The sequence below is a fragment of the Leptonychotes weddellii genome, chromosome 1 (assembly GCF_054177405.1).
Source record: "Leptonychotes weddellii isolate Sample4059 chromosome 1, ASM5417740v2, whole genome shotgun sequence".
NCBI lineage: Eukaryota > Metazoa > Chordata > Mammalia > Carnivora > Phocidae > Leptonychotes > Leptonychotes weddellii.
In genome coordinates this window covers 119,779,169-119,804,835 of record NC_138369.1, presented here as the reverse complement: position 1 = coordinate 119,804,835, position 25,667 = coordinate 119,779,169, and the positions used below count along the sequence as shown (strand labels likewise).

Here is a 25,667-nt window from a genome sequence, read left to right as displayed (position 1 = left end):
ATAGTAAATAAAAAGGATCTTTTACACCAAAACAATATTGAAAAAGAGAGAATTGAACTAATTGTTAATAACAAATTTTGTCATTCATTTAAGAGGTTCCTTACTAAAGTATCCTTATAAACTTATTCAAGTATCCTTACTAAAATTAAAAACGAGAACCCCCATTTGCTTCCAGTGAGCAGAAGGGGTTCAAAACAGACTGCTCTTACTGAACTGCTTCCTCACTGTGAAATTCATGTCACCACTTTACACAGCTTACTAAGTGGCTATGCTTTAAAGGCAGGTTTCTAGCAATTACTATTTGAAATGGTTGCCTACAAACCATACGCTTTAACTTAAAAGTTACCTCTTGGTTCTGAAATGAACCCAACTATGATGGAAAGCAGAGACATGAGTGGGTTTAAGAATTCGAGGAATAAGACCCTAGTTAAGAGTTCCTCAGAACATTCAGAATAATGTATCAATCCTAAAGAAACCTAATTCAGGGGCGCCTGGGTGGCTCAGTCGGTTAAGCGTCTGCCTTTGGCTCAGGTCATGATCCCAAGGTCCTGGGATCAAGCCCCACATCGGGCTCCCTGCTTGGTGGGAAGCCTGCTTCTCTCTCTCCCACTGCCCATCCTTGTGTTCCCTCTCTCGCTGTCTCTCTCTCTGTCAAATAAATAAATAAAATCTTAAAAAAAAAAAAAAAAGAAACAATTCAAATCACAGGATTCTAGTAAGACATATTTTATATTACAGTGCATGACAAACTTGTTTCCACTGATGCTACTAAATAAGAGTTCTCAGTTAAGATCAGATATTAGGGGGTTTTTTTGATAAGAAGATGAATTCAAGTCAATTCCTGAACAACTGGGAGAACAGCCTTCACTAAACATTAAACTACCATCCACCAGAGCCTCCCTGGATTAAATACAAGATAGATCAGCTAACAAGGGCATAATGACACAACAGTAAAGTTTTTCAGCCTTTACTTACAGGAGAATCTCACAGATCCTGTGGCCCTTTTGTCCCATAGAATCCAGATATTTAAGACACCTTTTTCTTAGGTCTATCACCTACAATGGAAAAATACAATATCCAGAAACATCTTAACCACAATAGAATTTTATTTCTAAAAGGAAAAGCATCTTTTAAAAAGTTAATACAAGTACCAACATAAATGGATTTCTAAGACACATTTTTTATAAATTATCACAGATGATATGAGCTTCATTTCTATAAAAGTATATACCTCTAGTCCCAGAGAAAACCTAGAAACTTACTCACCAAAACATTAGTGGTCCTCTCAAAGTGATGAGATTTTTGTTCTTTATTTTCTTTATACCTTTACTTTTCTATAATAAATCTGTACCATCTTGTAAACAAAACTAAAGAAATCAGATAAAGAACTCATATGTGTACTAAAACTCTTTCCTGTCTTCCTGTATGCCATCTAGCTGTGTGGGTGTGTGTGTGTGTAATTTAATCTTTTGGGGTTTTTTCTATTTTTTTTTAATTTAAATTCAATTAATTGCCATCTAGCTTTCTAAGTTGTTCAACTCAAGAACCGAGAAGAGACTCTACAGAGTATGCCTTTATATGTACTACTGGATTTTTAACTGGGCAGAAAAGGGTAGCCTTCATTAGTCAAGAAAACATCCATTATACAGACTCCAACAATTAACCCTCTCAACTCACCACCAAGCTCCAATGTACCTTCCGATGAATAGGCACCAGAATAAGTTCCTGTTCAAAGAGATTGACCCCTTTGGTCCATCTTTTCACTGCTTGGTAACCACCAGACTTTAATTTGGGATAGAAAAAAGTACTGAATGCGTGAAGTGCTGGATACCCTTGTTTTTTGTTTCTTTCCACCAGAAGATTCATGTAAAAATTAATGACCTATAATACCAAGGGAGTAAACATCAGAACGTGGCAAGTACATTACCAAAACTAAATTTCTACCTAAGTTAGGATGAATTAGAAGGTAAGAAGCTCCAGGAAAGGAATATACTAGAGATGGGGATGAAAGGATTGTTTACAGCATAATAAGGAAAATAAAAGATAATGAGTGCAAAATGGGAGGCATTAAGGAGTGAAATTGTACTTTTGAAGTATGTGAGTAAAAGAGCCAAGGAACTTAAGGAGAAAGTCTGCAATAATGAAAAGGTGTATGCAACTACATCACATGAAAAAAATATGCAGAAATATTAACTAGAATTGAATTTTACTGTTCATAAATTTTACTATATATAAAAAAATATTAACTGGAAGAAAATATACCCAAACATTAATATTTTGTTTATTTTTGAGTGGTGGCACTTTTGAATATTTTTATTTTACTTTTCCTGTACTTTCCAAATTTTCTATAATAAATATATAGCATTTATAATGTAAAACAAAAATACTAGTTTTATAAGAATGTGTTTCTATGTCATTAGTCTGGGGGGGATGGGAAGGAAGGCAAAGGGGGAAAATGCAGGGACTTTGGGGAGTTAGGGAAAGGACCAGCTAGAACATGTACAAGAACTAAGAGTTAGTTTTAGCTAAATATGTAAGGATACAAGATGACAATTCGGCAAATTTTTACAGTTATCACTCAAATAAAGAAAAAGACACATTTTATATATACATGTGTGTACAGTGATCAATCTATCCCTTTATTACTGAAAAAATAAAATGGCTCTTAGAAGAATTCCTCTAAAATAAGTATCGCTTGCTGCTTCCTTCTATTCATCAGCTACACCCAAGGTTTATAAAAATGTCACTGAGGGGTGCCTGAGGGGCTCAGCCAGTTGGGCGTCTGCCTTCGGCTCAGGTCGTGATCCCAGGGTTCTGGGATTGAGCCCTGCGTCAGGCTCCTTGCTTGGCGGGGAGCCTGCTTCTCCCTCTCCCTCTGCCTGCCACTCCTCCTGCTTGTGCTCTCTGTCAAATAAATAAATAAAATCTTTAAAAATAAATAAATAAATAAAAATGTCACTGAAGAGGTGCCTGGCTGGCTGAGTCAGTAGAGCATGCGACTCTTGATCTCAGGGTCGTGAGTTCAAACCCCACATTGGGCACAGAGCTTACTTAAAAACAAATAAATTTGTAAAAAAAAAAAAAAGTCACTGAAGACTACTAGTAAATGAAGTGGTGGATGAAACAAAGCACCGATGCAGAAGAGGGAAACATGGCTAATTAAAGGCAGCAAAGAATCAGAATTGACCACTGTTTTAAGTTTTGAGATGTTTCTGTTTTGTTTTTTTTTTAAGATTTTATTTATTTGACAGAGAGAGAGATAGCGAGAGAGGGAACACAAGCAGGGGGAGTGGGAGAGGGAGAAGCAGGCTCCCCACTGAGCAGGGAGCCCGATGCGGGGCTCGATCCCAGGACCCTGGGATTATGACCTGAGCCGAAGGCAGACACTTAACGACTGAGCCACCCAGGCGCCCCGTGAGATGTTTCTGTTTTAAATGAAACCAAAAGCTGCTTTCCCAACCCCTAATAATTAGGTAGAAATCACTTTGGTTATAGATGGTAAATGGTTAAGCATAATAACAGAACAGGGGAGAAAAGAACAACTTACTTCATCATTGAGCCAGTGGTAGTTCTTCAAGGTCTGGATATCACCTCGAGTGATTCGCAACTTGAAAGCGCTACTTAGGACCTCATCCTGTGGGCCATGACCTAGGGCATTACTGATTTCCCTTTCCATGTCCTGAATTAGAAAGTCCAGAGGATGTATTTTAAATAGAACCACAATCAGATTTCAAGAGTCTGAGGCTAAAACAAGCTTTTCATCTCTATAATACAAAGCAGTTTTACTAATGGTTATGAAAACGTTAGTTTAATTACCAGCTTCTGGAAACAATAATCTGCTAATAGTATTTCCATTTAAAGTATAGTTTCAATTATCCCACTACCATTTATTGAGCACTCTGAGCCAAACATGGTACCAGATCCTTGCTAGCAGGGAACCCAGGGGTGTCTAACTTCCTAGCCTTTGCTCCTTTCACAGTACTCTTAAAGTATTTTCACACTTTCCTTATTTACCTACTAAACTTTTATTTAAAATCATCAAAGTAATAAAATTAGGCGCCCTAAGAGATGTTACTATACAGTTTGGACATGAAGGGAATAAGCAAACAGGGAGAAACTGGAAAACACGGCAGTGGTCTACCAAATGAGTCCTCACTGAACAGATGGCTTCATTATTCTGAAGAATTATGCAGACAAATGCGTATTTAAGCTACTGAGATGAATCTATACACCCAAAAGAAATTAGTTTCATTCAAATATTTTAAATCCGGCTTTCTCCACTGCATACAATTGTGCCGTTTTATGGATCTCTCCATTTGTGTGTCCAATATATAATAAGTGCTCAACAGGTTCTCACTGCATAGGACTAACTACCACCTACTAAAACAACACTGGAAAAGGAGCCAAGATACAGGCTCACCTTTAAAATGAGAATTTTACTACCTTCATTTCCTTGGTTTTTCAAATAAGTTTTTACTATTTTCAAATGTAATAATCAATAAAAGGGACATTTTAGTAAATAATAATCACTTTTTAAAAATGCAATGAGCTCATTCCTAATGCCAAACCCATACTATGTAACCCAAAATATTTGAAGAAAAATCTGCAAAGAGCCCATTACATTCCAAGATATGTGACAAATATGTCTACTCACATTTGCTGAACATTAATCTGATCCCTTAGGCCACCCTCACAGATCACTAATGATCAATGTAGCCAGTGACTGGACATCCCTTGGACCTGATTTCTCTCATACACTCATCCCTAGCCTGGAGAAACTCCTCAAAATAAAACATGTGTTCAAGTCTTGATAACTGAAGTTATTTAAAAACATGCCTCTTATTCTGATCAACACAAGAAATAATACCTCTGTAAGTTCAAGAAGATCATCCATCCTTTTATCCCTCTCTTTGCCTGAGCAATGTTTTTCTTTCGTCTCAAGTATTGACATTTTCCTCCTGAGTAAGCCATTGCTCCCACTGCCCAGGCGGAGTCGGGCTGACACCTCTTCGGATAGGTCAGGTTCCAGCTGGTGTCCCCTCCTCTGATCAAAAAAGTTTCTATATTCTATTGACATGTTTGATATTTACACATATAAACATATATAACACATGAAACAGTGCCATTATCCTGAGAGAATAGGCAAATCTCCCAAGTAAGTGAAGGAGATTTTGTCTGCCTGTCCCTGCAAGAGGAACAAAAAAATGCTCAAGACCTAAGGCTCACAGGGCGCCTCAATTACAAACCATGAAACAGAACACTCACCACTTTCCCTGTAGGCAGCAAGAAAAGCATTTTTCAGTTCTCTTAGGCCAATGAAAAATAAGATGGCTACAAGACATGTTGGAGTGCTTAAAAAAAACAAAACCTATGACCCATAATCCCATCACTCAGAATAAAGTATTACTATCCTTATAATAAGTAAACTTGCTCCATTTCATTTTTTTAAAGGAATTATTTACTACAGAAAAGTGTACAAACATTTACATACCACTTGATTTTTGTAAAATTAACACCTATGTAAGCACCATTCGGGTCAGCAAATAGAACTCTGCCAGCATTCCAGAAACTCCTGACAATATCCTTCCTTATTGTGACCTACATAACCTTTAATAGTGAATTTAAGGCATCTAGTAGGCCAACTTTGAAAATGAAGAAACGGAGTTAGAAAGAGAGCTTTCGATGAGAACCACACTAGTCTCAACGTGCTGAGCCGGTACTCTTCACTCTAACTCACTGCCAGGGATGCCGGTCCCAGGAAACCAGCAGCTGCTGGCCCTTCCCCACGGCCCCAGACAGCATAGCCTTCAGGTTCGGCACAGATGGAAGCACCAGGTAGTCTTTACCCAGGTTCCAAATATGCTCCCTCTCTGTCCTCTCTCAGGCATAGCTCCCCCGCCTTTTTCAGCCGGTGTTCCACAGGCGATAAACAATAACTCAATACAGAAGGTTTCGCTCCAAATGACTGGGAACAGGGATGTTCGGAGACCTACACTCTTCCTTACAAAGAGGTTTAATGGGAGAAGAAAAACCTGATCGAGCTGATACTTCACATAAAGCAGCGCCCTAAACTTTGGTATTTCTATGTATCTAAAATGTGAAATAATCTAAAACATCAAGTTTGCCTTTAATTTAGAAATGTATTTCTTTTGGATACAGAGTGTTTAGCAAAACACTCTGCTGCTATTATTTAAAATGTTGGTATTGCTATGGAGATCACCGGAACACTTTGCATTCCAGTACACCGAAAAATGTAAAATCCAATTAAGCATAAGATTGGTAGTATTTTCAAATAAATCTGAGATCCTGACTCTAAAAAGAAGGTCCTGAACATATCTTTCCTAGAGACCGTACGGTTTTTTAAGATTCTCCAAAAGAAGCCAGGCACTACAGATATAGGGCTGGGATGGAGGCAAGTTGGTCTCTCTTACAAAAAAGGTAGCTACCATACAGAGGTGAACATCCGGGAATTCAGAAGGAAGCCAAAAGTTGTGTATCTTCAATGCCTGCTGCTTTTTTCAAAGAAAACAATGAAATTAGAAATCAAAGTAATATTGTTCATCTTTCTTACTTTTCATGAGCACCAAAATTTTAACACAGGTCAGGTGAAAGAGTAAAACAACATAAAATTTAACTAGGGTTTCCACTTACACCTTCATTTTCAAGTCTGATTCCAACTGTCCTCTCTGTATCAGAAATTTTCCCCTTTGAACAACACCTGAGGAAAAATATTGGGAGAGTATAGACTGGATAATTTTAACTTGTACATGTGAGACTAGTTTTAGAAATAAGACTTAATAATTTGTCAACAAAAACCAACTTGAGTTTATATACTCCTCTAAACCAAGGGTCAGCAAAGTTTTTCTGAAAAAGGATCCGATAGTAAATATTTTGAGCTTTGCAAGTCTTACAGGTTTTGGTTTTTGTTGTTGTTGTTTTTTCTTTTTAAGTAACCTCTATGTCTAACATGGGGCTCAAACTCATGACTCTGAGGAACCCAAGATCAAGAGTCACATGCTCTATAGACTGAGTCAGCCAGGTTCCCCAAGTCTTATAGTTTTTGTCACATCTTCTCAACTTCCATCATAGCTTAAAAACAGCCAGACAGGATGTAAATGTATTAGCATGAATGTGTTCCAATAAAACTTTACTTAAAAAGAACAGGCAGGTGGACCAGATTTGGACAATGGGCCAGAGCTTACCCCAAACTCTGCTATAAAGGAACTATCATCCAAAATCCTAAAGGCACAAAGAACTGCCTTCACTGAAAGGTGCTAATTCCTAAAGATGCCCACCACAACCACACACCTATCTAAGTGGCACCTGCATCTCCGAACCCCTAATGCCCAGGAGAGAAGGGCACCCTCCGAGCTACGGTGGGCATCCGACACAACAGCCACCCATGTACCCATATATGCTGACCAGCTACCAGAGCTGGGGAGAGTTCACAATTCTTTAGACATAGTTATTCATCAATATAACTTATAAAGAAAATAATATATCAAAAGAAAACTTAGAATGAACTGAACCATGTACCTCTTCTCACTTCTCACTGAGCATAAAGGTCCCCTTGTTTCAACAACTCTGTCTGTGAAGATGATAAAGAAAAGATTGAATGTTTCCTTTATTAATCAATCATCTAGCTAGAATTTCAACTTACACAGTTTCCAAAGTATCAAGACATTCACTTATCATTTAATGCCATTTAGTGAACAGCTAGTGGAGAAATATAAAGAAATTAATAAAATAAATATTAAGAAACTAATTTTAGGCTCACAAAATATTTGCTAAGTAGAAGCTAGGAATAATAATCAAGAGGTATCTTTTGAATCTACTTCATCTTGAAATAGCCTTTTAACTAAACTACTTGTACTGGATAAGCCCAAGTCAAAGCCCTGGGGTCTGACAATGTTTTAAACTTTGGTATACCATCTTTCACTAGGATGTCATTTCTCAATTTTATGTGCACATGAACTAAGGTCAATATATGGAGATAGGGCTAAATCTGGGGACTCACATTGTTTTGGAACAAACTGAGTTGTTTTGACTCCGTGACTTTGCTCTTCGCCCCAGCCTTTGGTCTTTAATGTGTCCATCTGACTTCTTTGAGAGCTTAGGAACACAAAAAGTGAAGAAGGTCAGATACAAAAGGAAAGTCTACCATAAATATTCACTATTTCCATCTGACAAGCTTCTCTTCTCAAAACAGGGGTTACTGATTACCCTGTAACATGAAATTATGAGAGAATGCAACACAGCACCATCTGGGACTGGGATACAAGGAGTATAATCCTGATGCTAGTATTTCAGCCAAGTTACCTAACCTCCAGTTTCAATGTTGGTAAAATTGGATGTTCTCAATCCCCAGCACCACCTCAACCAAAAAAGCTCAGTGTGACAAAACTCAAGTTATGAAATGAAAAATTTTAAATGACATAATGAAATGGATCCTAAAACAATACAATAAAAGCAGGAATGTAAACAGCAAAATAGTTTGAGGATTTTCCTGACACGACAAGAGCAAAGTTTGAAGCATACTGCTGCTTCCAACAGTGGCTAGTCAAAACAGAGAAAATATTAACATTCTGCCTGAGTAAACGCAGAGAAAGAAAATTTTTTAAAAAGCTCACAACAAAAGTTAAAATTCCTAGACAACTAATCTTCTGCTATCTGTACATTCAACAAGCTAGAAAGCCTTGTGACTTTTTCACCTTCAACTTGCCGTTACATAATTTCCAGGATTCCCCCCACCCCTGCTGTGTATTCTCACACCACTTGTTAGAATTATCCTGCGTGCCTCAATCCTATACTCATATAGTTTTGTCCCTTTTTTTTACAGGTGAATATCAGCTCCTTCTGCCACTGTCATCTACTTGCCCAAAGCATTAGAGTATTTAACAAGAAGTCTTATAAGGAAAACTTTCTATAACCTGGGGTGACTTTAATCTTGTCTCTAAAATGGAGGACTTCCAATCATACACAAATGCATTCACTGACATGCCACAGGGACTGTGTGTGTATCAGAGAGAGAGGCTACGGTGGGAGGAAGGGAGAACCGGGCAGGAAAGGAAGAGGGGGGAAGAGACAGAAAAAGACAAGAGACTAAGGGAAATGTGGTGCTGGAAAGGTTGAAATAACTCTCTACTCCCTAAGAACCTGATTTCAACCTGTAATTCTACTTTTCTATATCAGAGTTTCGAGAGTTCATGTGAACAAAAGATTCTAAAGCTAAACGAAAAATCTATTTTGTAAAACCACCGTGGCTCCATATATCTCATTACTAGATACAACATGCAGGCAAATTATAAGGAGAGTTCTCTCAACGCAAACCTCTTTTTTCAACAAAGCCTTTCTCGCCAATCTCCTCTCCAAAATTAAGTAAAAAGATGTGTGGCAAAGCACTGATTTTGTTAGCTCAGTTTTACCTGTGATAAGTTGGAGTTACAGGAGGAACAGAGTTTCCATGACCACTTTCTTTAAGTCGCTCCAATAACCTTCGGTATTTCTCTCTTTCCTCTTTTTGAACACCCTAAATAAAAGAAAGGATGTCACTTAAGTGTTAACATGTTAAAGCTATCATTAAATCATAAATGGAGACTAAGAGGTCAAATGCAGCCCACAGATGTGTTTTATTTGCCAACACTTTTTAAATTTCTTTGAATTACCAACTTTATAAATTTGAAAAGAAAAATCTAAAAATCTGACCTCTTTCAAAAAACTGAACCAATGATCTGGAGCTGTGTAGGGCTATTCTCCTTAGATGGGCCACTCATTCCAGCCTGCTCCACTCATTTACATTACCTGCTAGACTCTGATGGCATCTGGGTTTTTGACAGCAGTTTTTGTCAACCACAAAAAACTCAACAGAAATAATCCACCTGCATATTCAGAACATTCAGTTTCCAAAATGGATCTGGTCACATCAAAATCACCAATGACTTCCGCGGCCAGATCCAGCAGACACTTTCTCAGCCTTTACGTTACTTGACCTCTCTCTCCAACACCTCACCCTGCTGACCTCCCTTTGCCTTCTAGACAATACACTCCTGATTTCTTCTTATCTTCTCAGTCTCCACTGCCAACTATTTCTTCTGCCTGCCCTCAAATGCCGATGGTCTGCCCATTATCTCTTTTCTCACACTACATTCTCTCCCTGAGTACTCTCTCCAACTCCCTTGATTTATCAAACACCAATATATAGAAGATTCAGAAATGTGTCTCTAACCCTGCCTTCTTCTCATAACTCTCATCACCTATATCCAAGATTCTACGGGACAGGTCTTCTTGCGTGTTTCACAGGCACTTTAAACAATGTCCAAAACTGAAGTCATCATCTTCCCCCTAAACACATAGGGTATCTTGGTCAGTGACACGTATTTATCCAAGACTGAAATCTGAGACTCAGGCTCTTCTAACTTATATTACCCTTAACCAATGAATACGTATTTGCTAATATTACCTTCTACTATTTTAGAATATATCCTGTGTATATAAATATTTTTGCTCAGTCCCATCTCTGATTTCTCATTTAAGAGGTACTGAAGCCTACTTCAGTCCGTTCCTCTCTCTGCTTGCCTCTGTTGATTACAAGCTCCTAGGGGACAGGGCCTCATTTTATTCAATTTTTGAATTGCTGACAACTAGCATAGCACCTGAACCTCAAACAGATGATTCTTTGACTAACAAAACTAAATGGCTCAGAAAACCATCTAGCAAATTGCAATAGGTGATGGTCCTGGGAAATGTCAAGTACAGGAATAATTCTAAATTCTCCTGGAATAAGCAAAGATCTCAAGAGGGAAGTAAAAAGAAGACTGCTGATGAAGACATCATGCTAAGTGCCCTGACAAAGGAAAAAGAGGACACGTTCACTGTTTACTTCTCTTACGTAGTCACAACTATGCCTTATAAAAGAAACAAGTTAGTAGAAGAATTCAAACACCCAAAAGGAATAGAATCTCCTCTCTTCCTAGCATGATTCCTTTTTCTGCCCTATAGTGGAAAAAAAAATCTGAAAATTGACTAAATTATGTATGTATACAATATCTCCAGAAGGGTACGTTCAAGTATCAGTGGTTACTTGCTAACCATCAGACAGGGTCGTGGGGTCAGGTACTGGAAGAGAGACTAGGAAATTTACAGTCACGGTACACCTTTCCATCCCTTTTGAATTCTGTACTCCAGTACACACATTATTTATTCCCCTAAAAATTCATAAACTATTTTTTAAAAGTGATCAGAGGCTAAAAGGGCTTACCTCCTCCACGGTACAGTGGGGACGCCTCAGACCCTTGCCACCCTCTTCAGAAATCATCTCTGTTACAACCTGTTCCTGAGGCTTCCAGGTTAAGGAACTCTCTGAAGGGCCTTTGCTATGACGACGGCCACCTGGTCTTCTGTTACACCCCTCTGAGTTCAAAGTAAAACTGAGAGATAGAAAAAAAGAAAAGAAAAAGTTACCACCAAACTCCTTAAATTGCTAGAATTTAAGCTCCCAGACCATCCTGAGATGAAGCTGTCTGTCCTAGGTTAAGCCTGCTCTTGTCAAATCAGACAACTACCATTCACGAAAGTTATTACCCATCTCTAGAGCAGAGGGCATTCCACTATGGAATGTCTATTTGCGGTCACCAGAACTGCCACACGAAAGCCTCTGCCTTCTTCCTCGTGCCCAACTGTCCAACCACAACTCTGGATTTAGCCCTCCTGTGACACATACCCTCCTCTGGTACTACACTTTTCCTTTAGTCACCTGGCACCACTGGAATTAATTATTGGTGTCATTATTTATTTAATGTCTACATCTCACACTAAACTTTAAATTCCATGAAAACAGAGATTACATCCTTTCACTATTGTATCCTAGTACAGGATCTACACCAAAAGGTACTCAGTAAATATCTACTGAACGTTAAATTAATAAATGCTAAAGAAATGGAAGCCATGAAGCCCCCACCTAGTCCTTGGTTGTGGTGACAGAGCCTGCCTCTCCTGCAGTTACCAACAATGTGTCAAACTGGTATCCTACCCCTCTTGATGTGATGTTTTAAAAAAGATAAACCACTGATGTAGTATTTTTACAAAAAAAAAACCAAACAAAACAAACCTGCATAATCTTGAACAAGTAATGAGTAAACATCAGACAAAATTAGGGAACATTCTACAAAAGAAATGCCTTCTACTCTTTAAAAAATATCCATGCCGGGGCGCCTAGTTGGCTCAGTTGCTTAAGCGACTGCCTTCGGCTCAGGTCATGATCCTGGAGTCCCGGGATCAAGTCCCGCATCGGGCTCCCTGCTCAGCAGGGAGTCTGCTTCTCCTTCTGACCCTCCCCCCTCTCATGCTCTCTCTCTATCTCATTCTCTCTCTCAAATAAATAAATAAAATCTTTTAAAAATAAATAAATAAATAAAAAATATCCATGCCATCAAAGACAAAGAAAGGCTAAGGAATTGTTCCAGATTAAAGGAGATCAAAAAGACATGAAAATTAAATGTAACACATGATCCTGCACTGAATCCTGGACCAGAAAAAATCATCTCTATAATGGAAAATTTTAAATGAGATTACATAATAGTATTGTATTGATGTTAAATCTTCTGATTTTGTTTATCTGTGATTATATAAGTGAAAATCCTCACTCTTAAAAAATAAACATACTCATGCACTTATGATTAAAGGGGCATGAGTCTAAGACTTACTCTCAAATGCTTCAGAAAAAAATAGGTATATATGACAGAGCGTGAAGAAGCAAATGTGGCAAAATGGTTACAACTGGTGAATCTGGGTCAAGTGTACTCATCTGCAGAGTTTTAAAATACATGAAGACAAATACTAACATAATTAGATGGAGAAGTAGACAAATCCTTAATTATGGGAGAAAACATCAACACTCCTCATTTATCAATCAGCAAAAAAATAGAAAATCAGTAAGACCTGTAAAACATTATCAGCCAACTTGACCTGTGTGATAATTATAGAACATTCCACCTAACAATAGTAGAATACATATTCTTTTCAAGTGCACATTGAACATCACCCACACAGACCATATTCTAGGACATAAAACAGATGTTAACACATTTTAAAGAACTGAAATTATGCTACAGTATATTCTCTGACTGTGATGGAATTAAACGAGAAATAAAAAAATGATACTTGTTCATACTTTCTCTCTTAGCCCTACAATCAGCTATTTATCCAACTCCAAAGGGGCTGCTTTTCTGTTAATGTCTTTCTTAAACAGGAATGGGGAGCCAAAGATTGCCAGATATCTGAACAAAGACTCTAATATGAAAAGATAATCTGCATCCCCATGTTCACCTAAGCATTATTTACAACAGCCAAGACATGCAAGCAAGCTAAGTGTCCATCAATGGATGAGTGGATAGAGAAAATATACACTGAAATGTTATTCAACCATAAAAAAGAAGGAAATCTTGCCATTTGGAACAACACAGATGGACCCTGAGGGTATGATGTTAAGTGAAATAAGTCAGAGAAAGACAAATATGATTCACTTACATGTGGAATCTTTAAAAAGCAAACAAACCTAAACTCATAGGTACAAACCTCCAGTTATCAAATAAGTAGGTCATGGGATGTAATGCACAGCATGGTAACTACAGTTAATATCATATTGTATATTTGAAAGTTACTAAGAGACTAGATCTTAATAGTTCTCATCACAAGAAAAAAATTTGTAACTCTGTATGGTGATGGACATTAAACTTATTATAGTGATCATTTCAATAATATATACAAATATCAAATCATTATGTTGTAGACCTGAAATTAATATGTTATAGCTCAATTAAAAAAAAAAAAAAGACTCTAATATGAAAGAAAAGACCAAAATAAACCAAAGTGGGGAAAGGAGTTCAGAGGAAACAAAGTAGGGAGAAGAAGAAATTTTAAAATAATTAACAGCTTTAGAGAAATAAGAAAAGGTAGTGCATACGTCTTTGCCTCTTTTTTTTTTTTTTTTTTAAGTAATCTCTGTGACCAACAGGGGGCTCAAACCCACAACCCTGAGATCAAGAGTCGCATGCTCCACCAACTGAGCCAGCCAGGCAGCCCCTTTTTTTGCCTCTTTTAATAAGAATAAGATTCTTAGAGCAATAAAAAACCATAGGAGGAGGGAGTGGCAGGACTCTTCCTACTTGAAAACTATGACATCAAAAAAAAAAAAAAAAAAAAATCTGGGGCGCCTGGGTGGCTCAGTCGTTAAGCGTCTGCCTTTGGCTCAGGTCGTGATCCTAGGGTCCTGGGATCGAGCCCCACATCGGGCTCCCTGCTCAGTGGGAAGCCTGCTTCTCCCTCTCCCACTCCCCCTGCTTGTGTTCCCTCTCACTGTCTCTCCCTCTGTCAAATAAATAAATAAAATCTTAAAAAAAAAATTAAAAAAAAAAAAATCAGCAAAAGATTTCGTTTTTAGGGGAAAGGAGAACAACAAAAGAAGAGAATATATACAAAAATTAGATCAATCAGATCAATATAGAGAAAAATTAGAAAAATATCCAAGAAATAGAAATTCTAGAATGTGAGAACACAGAAAGAAGAAGAAAATTACTACTAAAAGAAGAACATTTCACAAAACTGATGTGTGTTCAGTATATGAAAATTCATCATGGTTTCTGCATTTTCCATATGCATATTATACTTCAAAAATAAAGTTTAGGGAAAAAATAAACTTTAGGGAAGGTGGGTAGGGGGATGGGTAAAATAGGTGATGGTGATTAAAGAGTACACTTATCATGATGAGCACTCAGTAATGTGTAGAATTGTTGAATCACTAGATTATACACCTGAAACTAATATAATACTGTATGTTAACTGTACTGGAATTAACATAAAAAAATTAAAAAATGAAGTTTAGGGGCACTTGAGTGGCTCAGTCGGTTAAGTGTCCAACTCACGGTTTCGGCTCCAGCTGTAATCTCAGGGTCATGGGACTGAGCCCTGTGTGGGGCTCCACGCTCACCATGGAGTTGCTGGAGATACTCTCCCTCGCCCTCCCCTTCTGCCCCTCCCCACTGCTTGTGCTTGCTCTCTCTCTCAAATAAATAAATAAAATCCTTTAAAAAAAATTAAGTTTAGAAGTGAGCAAATCCTTTTTAAAAGGTTTTCAAAATCAGATGCTATAAGCATAAGCTATAGTACAGAGAAAGTAACACATACCTGACTTCAAATCTCTCAATAGCTGTATGACATCTGGCAAGTTACTAACCTCAGAGTACTTACTTAACAAGCTTACATAATAGAACAAAAGTGGGAATGCTAGCAAGAGTGAACACCTAAGTGCTAAGCTTCCATTTACAAAAAGGCAGAATTTAACACTTACCCAAAGGAAGGCAGGACTCTGCGGGGCTGATCTCGGGTTACTGTCACTCTGATCTTTGGATAGTCACTTATTCCATTAGGAGATTTATTACCTATTTTAAAAAATGCATTTGTAATTGTAAAAAAAAACAAAAAAAACCCCAAACCTGTGAACAGTCTGCATTAGAAAATCTGTGAACAGTCTACGCTGTAGAACTAAATATCTTATTCTTTCAAATGCTATTACTATACAGAGATCCAGAACAAACTGTAAAAGCTGAAGAAAAAGCAATAGTGCTTAATTTGTCTTTGATCTCAGAGAGACAATAAAAGTTCACAGGTAAGCTTTTCTAGTTCCACTTGCTGGAACCATCAAGAAGCATGAAGAACTCAATGATACAAACTCCATGTAATCTAATCCAATTGAGTTGTTCGAATCATTTCTTTTTCCCAAGAAAACAGAAGGTTTTTTTAAATGAAAACCTACTATATGTTACTATTTCACTGGAAGCTTCCAACACTTATGAGATGGTTACTATACTTCGAAAAAGGGTAACCAAACTTTCATCAGCCACATTTACTGCTGAAGCTACAGCACAACTGTGGAGCCCCTGAAGACTCCAAAATGTAAAGAGATCTAAAACTGAAAGTTTTTTCACAAGTCTGTAGCAGCAAAACTTAAACTGACCTGAATTCCTTTGTTTGCAAAACCTGATTTGAACCAATGTTCAATTCTAATGGGATTTTTAAAACAATATTCAAAAAAGACAATATATCTAAGATATGAAAAATTCTAAATTCCCCAGCACATCTTCAAGGGTTTCAGATAAGAGACTGTAGACTCCTTTATACAAGAAACCTGCCCCAGGAATACCTGTGCTTCTCTGACAAGGCTACACAAACACACAGAAATATAGTGCTGATACCTCAGGCACAAGACAGTACCATCCCTTCCATGTGTCCATTTTAATGATAAATAGTTTTTAACATTTACATATTCAAACAGTATGAATAGATTATAAAATCTAATTTATACTAACTTTTAAAATGAAATGAAAGACTCCAAAAAAATATCATCTTTGTTCCAGGTCCTCTGGAATTAGATTCTCAGACTCAGGGATATGCATTTACTCCCCTTTGCTCTTCTCTGCCACCGGAGAGACTTTACTTAAAAAGCTTGAGAAGGAAACTTACTACTGTAAGGTAGTATCATTTCCTTATCACTTTATCATTTATCATTTCCTTAATTTCATTTATTTCCTTAGTTTCTTTTATCATTTCCTTAGTTTCTTCCACTTTTGACTTCAGAACCCACAACTTTTCTAAAAGCTTTTATCCCTTTCTTTCAAACTTTATAGGCCTATGTGACAGAGATCACAGTCATTTTCAGGAGTCTGGATTCTTCCTAGTTTTCCCCATGACAGAATTTTATACAGTTATGTACAATAATTACAATTCAATTTTGGGCTCCAAGAATGACATGGAGGTTTCTAATGCATAAAACTATGAGAACTGGAAACCTAAAGTTGCTCCCCAATCAGATGATGTCCCTTAAAGACAGGGTTTTATTATTTTATTATTTGTTTTGTATTTTGTTATGAAAGGTTTTATTTATTTGTTGTCCTTTTGTTATCCTTGATAACACATGCCTGACACAGAGTAAGCTCTCAGGAAATGTTATTTGTTTTCTTAATGAATGAACTCTGAACTAAGTCACATTAAGGACACTGATAATACAAACAGAAAACACAAAAAATAAATTCAATGACAATTCTAAAAGAAAACTACTTAATAATTTTTAGAAGGTAGAGAGAATATGTCTGTGTTCTCATCCCAACCCAACTCAGTATTTGTTTTCCTTTCATATTCTCAAAACTCAGAAAAAAGAGGCAGAAAGAGGTACAGGAAAGCAGAAAGATTTTTGACCACCTCACCCAGTTTCAGCATGTTGTTCCAGGATCCAGAACCTGTCAGTTCACAAGATGAAGAGTTCGAAAATACCTTAAAATCAAATAGAATCACCTCTGTAGTATCTCAATTTTAGAATTTAAATAAGTTTTTAATATAAAAAAGTCACTCTATTGGTCATTATTTCACTAGCTCTCAGAAGAGACATCATCAGTAAGACCAAAAGTTTAATTGGTGAAGATTCACAAAATTATATATAAAATAACTATTTCAGGTTCTTTACATATACTTAAACAAGAAAAGCAGATGTACTAGTAATTGGACTCTTTATAAATATTTTTTTAATGTGTAATTTCTTAATCTTTAACTTCTTGGCCTTTATATCAAGGCTAATAAAGACATCAACATTTCTGGAAAGAAGTCATTCCACTCAATTCCTAAAAAGAATATTTCTAAAATTTAACTTTAATGAATAAGTACAAAGATCAGTAGCCCCAATGGAACCCTATCCCCACTGACCTCTCCTGAAGGGGCCACATTCCGTGTTCCATTACAAGCAGAAGTTACCATGGGTTTTGTGGTCAGCTGGAATGGGAATCCAAATAAGCTGGCAGCATTGTAGAGACTGGTTTTGACTTGGTGAATGAAATAATCTAGACAATATAATATAGATTACATATACATATAAGTAGAGAATAATAAACTTCTAGCAAAAAAATAAGATTATATTTTAGAAAAGGCCTCTCTCAATCTCTATTAGAAGTCCTATTTTCAATCACTGAGATAAGTAGGTATCCATAAAAGTAACTTTCCTCCTATCTGAATAACTAGAATTCCAGTACTGTGATTCTGGGTTTTGGGGTTGTTTTGTTTTGTTTTGTTTTAGGTAGGCTCCATGCCCAACGTGGGGCTTGAACTTACAACCCTGAGATCAAGAGTCACATGCAGGACACCTGGGTGGCTCAGTCAGTTAAGCGTCCAACTCCTGACTTCAGCTCAGGTCATAATCTCATGGTTGTGAGATCAAGCCCCACATTGAGCTCCATGCTGGTTGTGGAGCCTGCTTAAGATTCTCTCTCTCCCTCTGCCCCTCCCACCCCGCCCCCTCAAGCACACTTTCTCTCTCTCTCTCAAAAAAAAGAAAAAAAGAAAGAAAAAGAGTCACATGCTCTACCAACAAAGCTAGCCAGGTGCTCCTGTTTTTGTTTGTTTGGTTGGTTGGTTGGTTGGTATTTTTAAGTAAGCTCTAGGCCCAGTGTGGGGTGTGAACTCAGGACCCCAAGTTCAAGAGTCGCATGCCCCACCAGGCACCCTGTGATTTTTGTTTTTTAACAAGGTATCTCTTCTGGGATGCTACAAAAACATGAAATCATCACTTCAGCAAATCACATACTGATTCATAAATAAATGCCCTGAAATGACAACTTTTAAGCAATGAGTTCTTCAGAATATATAAAATAAATAAACCAGAGAGACAGGGGCATAACTTAACCTGCAGCATGTAGACACTAAGTATGGCAGAATCTTACAGGAAGCACTATAATTTACTCACCGGTTTGTCCTTACTTCCTGGGCAGGTACCAATATGCTCCTAAATAACTATTTACTAAGTGCCTATTATACACTGGCTACTCAAGGGTAGAATTAGCAAAGCATAAAACATGCAGCTCTTGGGCGCCTGGGTGGCTCAGTTGGTTGAGCGACTGCCTTCGGCTCAGATCATGATCCCGGAGTCCCTGGATCGAGTCCCACATCGGGCTCCCTGCTCTGCAGGGAGTCTGCTTCTCCCTCTGACCCTCCCCCCTCTCATGTGCTTGCTCTCTCTCACTCTCTCTCTCTCAAATAAATAAATAAAATCTTTAAAACAAAACAAAACAAAGCAAAACATGCAGCTCTTATACATCTATGATGAAATAAGGCTATCCCTCTACTGAGATGTGTTAGATCTGATGCACCCCTCCCTGCCACCAAAAATAAAGATTACAAAATAAGTAAGTAAATAAATAAGAGGGAGGGGTAGATTTCAGTGCTTGCCACACTTCCTCCTTTTATGACAGTACTCCTTTCTCATTTCCTACACTACTGACTGGTTCTCTACAATTTCCTTTCTATTTCCCAATTAAGGGTATTTTAAAGCACTAGTTTGAGAGAAAGAGACCATCATTTTACTCACATTGTGCTTTAGAGAAAAAAAGCCTGAAATTGAAATGGTGGCTTTAAAACAACAAGCACTCCAGAACATATAAGATATAAAACAGAAATAGAAAAATAGGGGAATAACTTAAACAACAGGGAGGATGTGATAGCTAAGTAAAGCAGAATGCAATTTGAAGTAATTTGTATCTAGAGAATAGGTAAAAGTATCAAAGTTTGCAAATTACTTGTTTCTCATTTTAAGACTTAGAGAATTCCTGGTTATCCCTCTAGTAATGTTGAGGGATATCATTTATATTCTGCTGTACTTTCTTAAGTGGAAGAATATAAGCTTTAGAGATTGTTGCTTAATCCAGAGCCTGTAATCCAGACCCCAGGGGGCACGGGGTATTCCTAATAACTAACAGAGTTAAATAGTGGATGCTAAAAAGTATTGGAATACTTATTTTCCTACGAATTTGTAAAAATCTGAGTATTCCTCGAGATTATGCCAAAAAGATCTCAATAACTCAAAAAAGAAGGAGGAGGAAGAAGAGGAGGGGCTAAGGGGGAGTGGGGGGGCCTGTTTCATCTGTAAAATGGGGAAAAGACCACCTTACTTTCCTCACAATAGACTAAGTTAGATCTCTTAAAATTCCTTTCATCTCTAAGATCATGTGTCTGTGATTCTAAGGTCTTCTTTTTCCTTTTACCCTCCTTTTGTTTTTTCCTCTCAAAAGCAAACAAGAGAGTCGTATTGTCCAACATAGTTGCCGGTGGCCACATGTAGTCACCTAAGTTTATATTTAATTAAAATTAAATTCAGGTCCTCAGTCACACTGACCCCATTTCAAGTGCTCAGTAGGCATCATCACGGAGAGGCCTATCGGATGCATTCCTGTAGACCTTTACAAACTCTGCCAATAAGTATTACACCTGCTACCTGCTGCTTCCCCCTTGGCTTAGGTTCCTTTCTATAGCAGCCATTCAGAAAATTATAATACATATTTCATGGAAATCATGGAGGGAGGGGTCTTTAACATGGAAGAAAGTCCATGAAATAGATGTTTACCATAATTATTTCAGGAAACTTCTGTAATACCACCCTCAAAGTTCTTTTTGGTTTTCTTTTGTTCTGATTGAAGGATAGTTGACACACAATGCTACATGAGTTTCAGATGTAACCACTGTCAAAGGTCAAAGGCACTGTTATTTATTTACATTTTTGTTTAAAATTGATTCATATTTTTGCTAAATAAATGTATTTGAAAGGTAACTTTGGGGCACCTGGGTGGCTCAGTTGGTTAAGCGACTGCCTTCGGCTCAGGTCATGATCCTGGAGTCCCGGGATCGAGTCCCACATCGGGCTCCCTGCTCGGTGGGGAGTCTGCTTCTCCCTCTGACCCTCCCCCCTCTCATGTGCTCTCTCTCTCTCTCTCTCTCTCTCTCAAATAAATGAATAAATAAAATCTTTAAAAAAAAAAAAAAGAAAGGTAACTTTATATCACTATAAATGTAAAGAAACATTATTTGCCTTATAAAGAAATGAAACGTAACAATGTAAGTTCTAGCTGGGCCTGTTAAAAGAAGGGAGAGGGCGCCTGGGTGGCTCAGTTGGTTAAGCGACTGCTTTCGGCTCAGGTCATGATCCTGGAGTCCCTGGATCGAGTCCTGCATCGGGCTCCCTGCTCGGCAGGGAGCCCGCTTCTCCCTCTGACCCTCCCCCCTCTCATGTGCTCTCTGTCTCTCTCATTCTCTCTGTCTCAAATAAATAAATAAAATCTTTAAAAAAAAAAAAAAAAAAGAAGGGAGAGTCGGGGCGCCTGGGTGACTCAGTCGGTTAAGCGTCTGCCTTCAGCTCAGGGCATGATCCCAGCATACTGGGATCCAGCCCCACATCGGGCTCTGTGCTCAGCAGGGAGCCTGCTTCTCCCTCTCCCTCTGCCTGCCTATTTGCCTATTTGTGATCTCTCTCTCTCTGTCAAATAAATAAATAAAATCTTAAAAAAAAAAAGCGGAGTCACATGTAGTAGATAAGTATTAAAAACATACTAGCATTAAATCAAGATTTTCTGCTTGAAATAATCAGAAAATTAAAAACAAATGAAAAGGATATAACTTTTTTCTACATAATTCACATACTACTTAATGCTATGAAATGTTGTATCCCCTAAAATCATTTCCTGAACTGATATCTATCCTGTGCTTTGGGAAATACTGTCCTAATGAATTTAGTATAAATCTGGCATTCAAAGTCCTCTTAATTTGATACACCTCTCTCTAGCCAACTTTTCCCCTGAGTTCTATTCAGTTTCCTGAATTGCACAACTCTCCCATAACTGTTCCCTCTGCCTAGAATGCTTTCCCTTCCTATTGCTCTGTTGATATCCCACCCATCCTTTAAGATCCATCTCACATACTCACTCTTTCATCAAATATTTACTGAGACTTTTAATCAGCTGAAAATTGGACAGTATTTTGTAACTATCTTTCTTATTTCATTTATCACATCCCTACTGACATTAGTAATTATTTATATGCTTGCCTTATACCCTCAATGATACAATCATATACCTACACAATTAAGGTCCCTAAAAACAGAGACCCTGTCTTACTCATTTTTTCTTGTTCCTTTAGAACCTAACACATTGCTTAGCAGTAAGACATGCTCAATAAATACTCTTCGAATTTAAATGAAATCTTAACAGGCATGTCTACTCTTAACTACCACATCTGGAGGTAGATCGAAATGCACATTCATTTTTGAGAGAAAGGAAATACTATTATAGCACTCCACTGTGCCTTTTTCCTTTAATCTAGTTTTGTTCTCTTCTATCAAGCTATGTCTAGCCCTCTGGATACAGAGAAATAAACAATTTGGGGCAACACATTAGATTCATTCACTCAGCTATGTGAACTAGATGACTTAGTTTGAAGTAGTTTTTTACCATGTTTTCTCCTCAAAAATAAAAAACACCTTTTCTTTATAGAAGATTGAAAATTTTAAAATACATATTCAACATACAGCCTTATTTATCTGGAAAGATATTCAAGTCCCGGTTAACAGTGGTTACCTCAGAAAAGATAACTGAGTAGAAAAGGGACAGGAAAGAGACTTACTTTTCACTGCACATACTTTTTACCTTTTGAATTTTGTTCCATACATATACTTTTCCTATTTAAAAAAATGTAATTTAAAAAATTATCATATTCAATACCTAATCTTGGTCTTTTAGCTGGTATTTCATCAGCGTCCACTGTAGAAAACAAAGTGCTGAAAAGAGAAAGAGAGAGAGAGAAAAAAAATATATATATATATATTTACATATACACACATCCATTTCTGTAAGTAAACCTAGTATGCATACAACACATCCTCTTCATCCACTTTGTCAAAAAAATGAGATTCAACTGATGCTTGCAAAGAAAACACTCCTCTATAGTAGACCTTTACCATTTGAGGTCTTAACACTATTGCTTAAACTATTTCAAAGGGACTCAAAACTCCCTATCAAATGATAATCTGTACTCTGGCTAAAGTACAAACTTGAAACTGGCCAGAAATTACTTGGCTAGTAAATGAACATAGGTAAGAGCCTAGCACTAGTATTTCCTTTTTCTCTCCAGAAATGATTTTATTATTTTTATTTTTTTTTAAGATTTTATTTATTTATTTGACAGAGAGAGAGAGAGAGACAGCTAGAGAGGGAACACAAGCAGGGGGAGTGGGAGAGGGAGAAGCAGGCTTCCCGCTGAGCCAGGAGCCTGATGCAGGATTCGATCCCAGGACCCTGGGATCATGACCTGAGCCAAAGGCAGATGCTTAACGACTGAGCCACCCAGGCACCCCTCTCCAGAAATGATTTTAAAACAAATAATTTCGTTTTGAAAGATGACATCTCCCCCGCCCCTGCAAGGAAAGCCATCTTCTACTTCACTAGAAGTAGACAATATAAGAAGCCTTAAAATATAATTCTTAGCCAGAAAAGTTGTTCTATTTAACTGCACTTCTATCATGGAAACTAAATTACAGTGGTAATAAAAAACTGGGGAATTTGGGAAAGTTTTTGGACCTATACCTCAAGAACGTTAAAGGCTTATGATTTACTGTTAGTCATCTTTTTAATGATAATTATGATTGATCAGTTTTACCAAAAATAATGAACAGAATAAATCCCAGGAGAATACCATTCAGTTCATAACTTTAAAGTCCCAGTAAGATCTCCTGGCTTCATTTTGACTGAAAAATGGCTTACATTGTCAAGAACTGGTTTAGATTAAGGATATGTGGTGAAGAACAGGGTTTTCATCTCCAAATCATTGTTCCATCTATTTGAAAGCAGGGATTCACAGCGAAAAGAAAGGATGGGGAGGGGGAATTAACATTCTCTCCTTCAATAAGTATGCACCAAGTGTCTACCATGCACCAGCCTCGGCACAAGGCCCTTGGGGTAGAATAAACAAATACTATTCTTATATATATTAAGCATCATTTTAGGCACTTTACAACATGTTCTCAAATGATCCTCACATCAACTTCACAAAAAGGTAGAAAAGAATAGGTTGAAACCTTGGGCTCTCTAGAACACATGATGGAATTTAGCCAACAGCCAACATCATCAATGGCCTGCATTCTCAGACTCATGTATTAAATCATCTTGTTCTCTCAAGCTCCAAGAAACCACTCTTCAACAATCTTGAGGCTTAATTTTAAAAAAATGAAATTAACACTTGATCACTAAAAGTTGATGATGGGGTATATAGAATTGGTATGGTATTTTATTCTCTAGATTAATTCTCAAGCAAGGTGGTATGAAATGAGACAAACCAACTTTTAGGTTTCCCAAAATTTTACCTGAATTTTAGAGTACAAACTAGTGATCTTTTTAAAGGAATCAGACCCCTAATTTTTCCCCCTCATACGCTAACTCTAAAGCACAGTACCACCCCTCCTCCCCCGCAAAACACACACACACACACAGTTTGACAGCTGTTTCAGAACAAAACAGCTGCTGTTTCTTGGTGCTAAGAGAACAATTCTTGCAGTCAAAACGGCTTTGGGCAAGCTATGAATCTCACTTCCCTTAGCTGCACTTACTGCCTACAGATGACACTTGGGAGTGTGCTTCGTTAACAGTGAACCACAACACAGACAGTATTCCTTCAATTTTTAGTTTTCAACCTAAGAGTAGCAAGATACGATACAGCCCCATCTGACAGCAACCAGCTTGGGCTCTGACAAGAACATGAAAGATCCTAACCATCGCGGGCCACTCCAAAGACAACTAGCTCGTTCCATCATCAGGAGCGCATCCGCACAGCGTGGAGGGAGCGATTACGTCACCAGGACACCCGCGACTCGCACCTCCACCGCCTTGGCCCGGCCAGCTGTTTCGGCCGAGCAGGGCCTGCCTGGCTGGATCAGCGGTCTCCCCGCCGAGCCCCGGGTGGGGGAGGAGGTACAGCCAGGCTGGCGCTCGGCCCCCCCTCCTCTCACCTGTTCGAGCGCCGCCTCTTCAGGAGGGCCCGGGTAGGGGGCACCGGCCGGTCACAGAAACGGAAAATGGTGCCGAGAATCCTAACCAGCCATTTGTACATACCAGGCCCAAGCAGCAGCGGCGGCCGACACACCCCGAGACGCAAACCCCAGAGCTGTCGCCGCCGCTGCCGCCTTCGCCGCCTCGGCCACCACCGCCAAGGCTCAGTCGCCGACTTGTGACGCTATCGGAGGGCCCACAGATAAAACGTCCTGAGGGTTATAGGAGGCCCCCCCCGCCCAACCGCACCACCACTCCTGACGTCACCTCCTCCCGCCCGACCGGAAAGCATCTTCGTCCTCAATCTGCGCACGCGCAGCTTCGCCCCCACCTTCTCCTCCCGAACCTAGCAACCGGAATGAGTACGGGACGGTTCCAGTCCAATCGCTGACGAGATCGGAAGGGATGTGGGCGGGGTTTTCCCTGCGGCGGAGCCAGTCGCGAGACGGCCCGCGGGACAAGGCCCTCAGGCCACACGTGAGGCTTCTCCACCCCGGAGGGAGGGAGCGCTCCGGAGGCCTGAAATACAGTAGTTGCTCAGTAAATGTTTGTTGAGGGCACAAAATAAAGGTAGTTCACATCAGTTAACAAATGTTTACCCTACTAACTGCCCTTTAGTTTGCATATACCTTCTGTCCAGTACTTTACACACATTGTCACCTGCATTTCTCCCAGCACCCCCAGGCGATGGGGAGGAGTCTTGTGCCCATTCTAAATAAATAAGGAAATCAAACATAGAGCGATTAAGTAATTTGCCTAAAGTCACAA

The 25,667-nt window shown here is 38.5% G+C and overlaps 1 protein-coding gene across 2 annotated transcripts; it reads right to left on the bottom strand.

Moving 5' to 3' along the window:
• Positions 1 to 695: 695 nt before the first annotated feature.
• On the bottom strand, positions 696 to 25,139 carry SENP2 (SUMO specific peptidase 2). Of its 2 annotated transcripts, XM_081830993.1 has the most exons (14): positions 24,860 to 25,139; positions 22,581 to 22,636; positions 17,749 to 17,882; positions 17,256 to 17,322; positions 15,344 to 15,434; positions 11,258 to 11,426; positions 9,426 to 9,529; positions 8,018 to 8,112; positions 7,537 to 7,588; positions 6,652 to 6,718; positions 4,868 to 5,044; positions 3,548 to 3,679; positions 1,678 to 1,881; positions 696 to 1,055 (listed from the first exon to the last, which is right to left on the bottom strand). In XM_081830993.1, exons 1-14 carry the CDS (start codon positions 24,958 to 24,960, stop codon positions 972 to 974), a joined length of 1,533 nt encoding a protein of 510 aa, XP_081687119.1. In that variant the 5' UTR covers positions 24,961 to 25,139; the 3' UTR covers positions 696 to 971. The 2 variants fall into 2 exon arrangements, with proteins under 2 accessions (XP_081687119.1, XP_081687129.1); XM_081831003.1 differs by lacking the exon at positions 22,581 to 22,636 and having other exon boundaries at positions 24,860 to 25,138.
• Positions 25,140 to 25,667: the final 528 nt, after the last annotated feature.

What these genes read in the sequence shown, in the direction of transcription:
- SENP2 (XM_081830993.1), bottom strand. Translation starts at nt 24,960, where the DNA reads ATGTACAAATGGCTGGTTAGGATTCTCGGCACCATTTTCCGTTTCTGT. An exon ending in GAACAACATGCTGAAACTGG is followed by an intron (nt 15,435 to 17,255) that starts GTGAGGTGGTCA and finishes TTTTTAAAATAG; the next exon opens with GTAATAAATCTCCTAATGGA. An exon ending in ACCACTGGCTCAATGATGAA is followed by an intron (nt 1,882 to 3,547) that starts GTAAGTTGTTCT and finishes TTGGTATTATAG; the next exon opens with GTCATTAATTTTTACATGAA.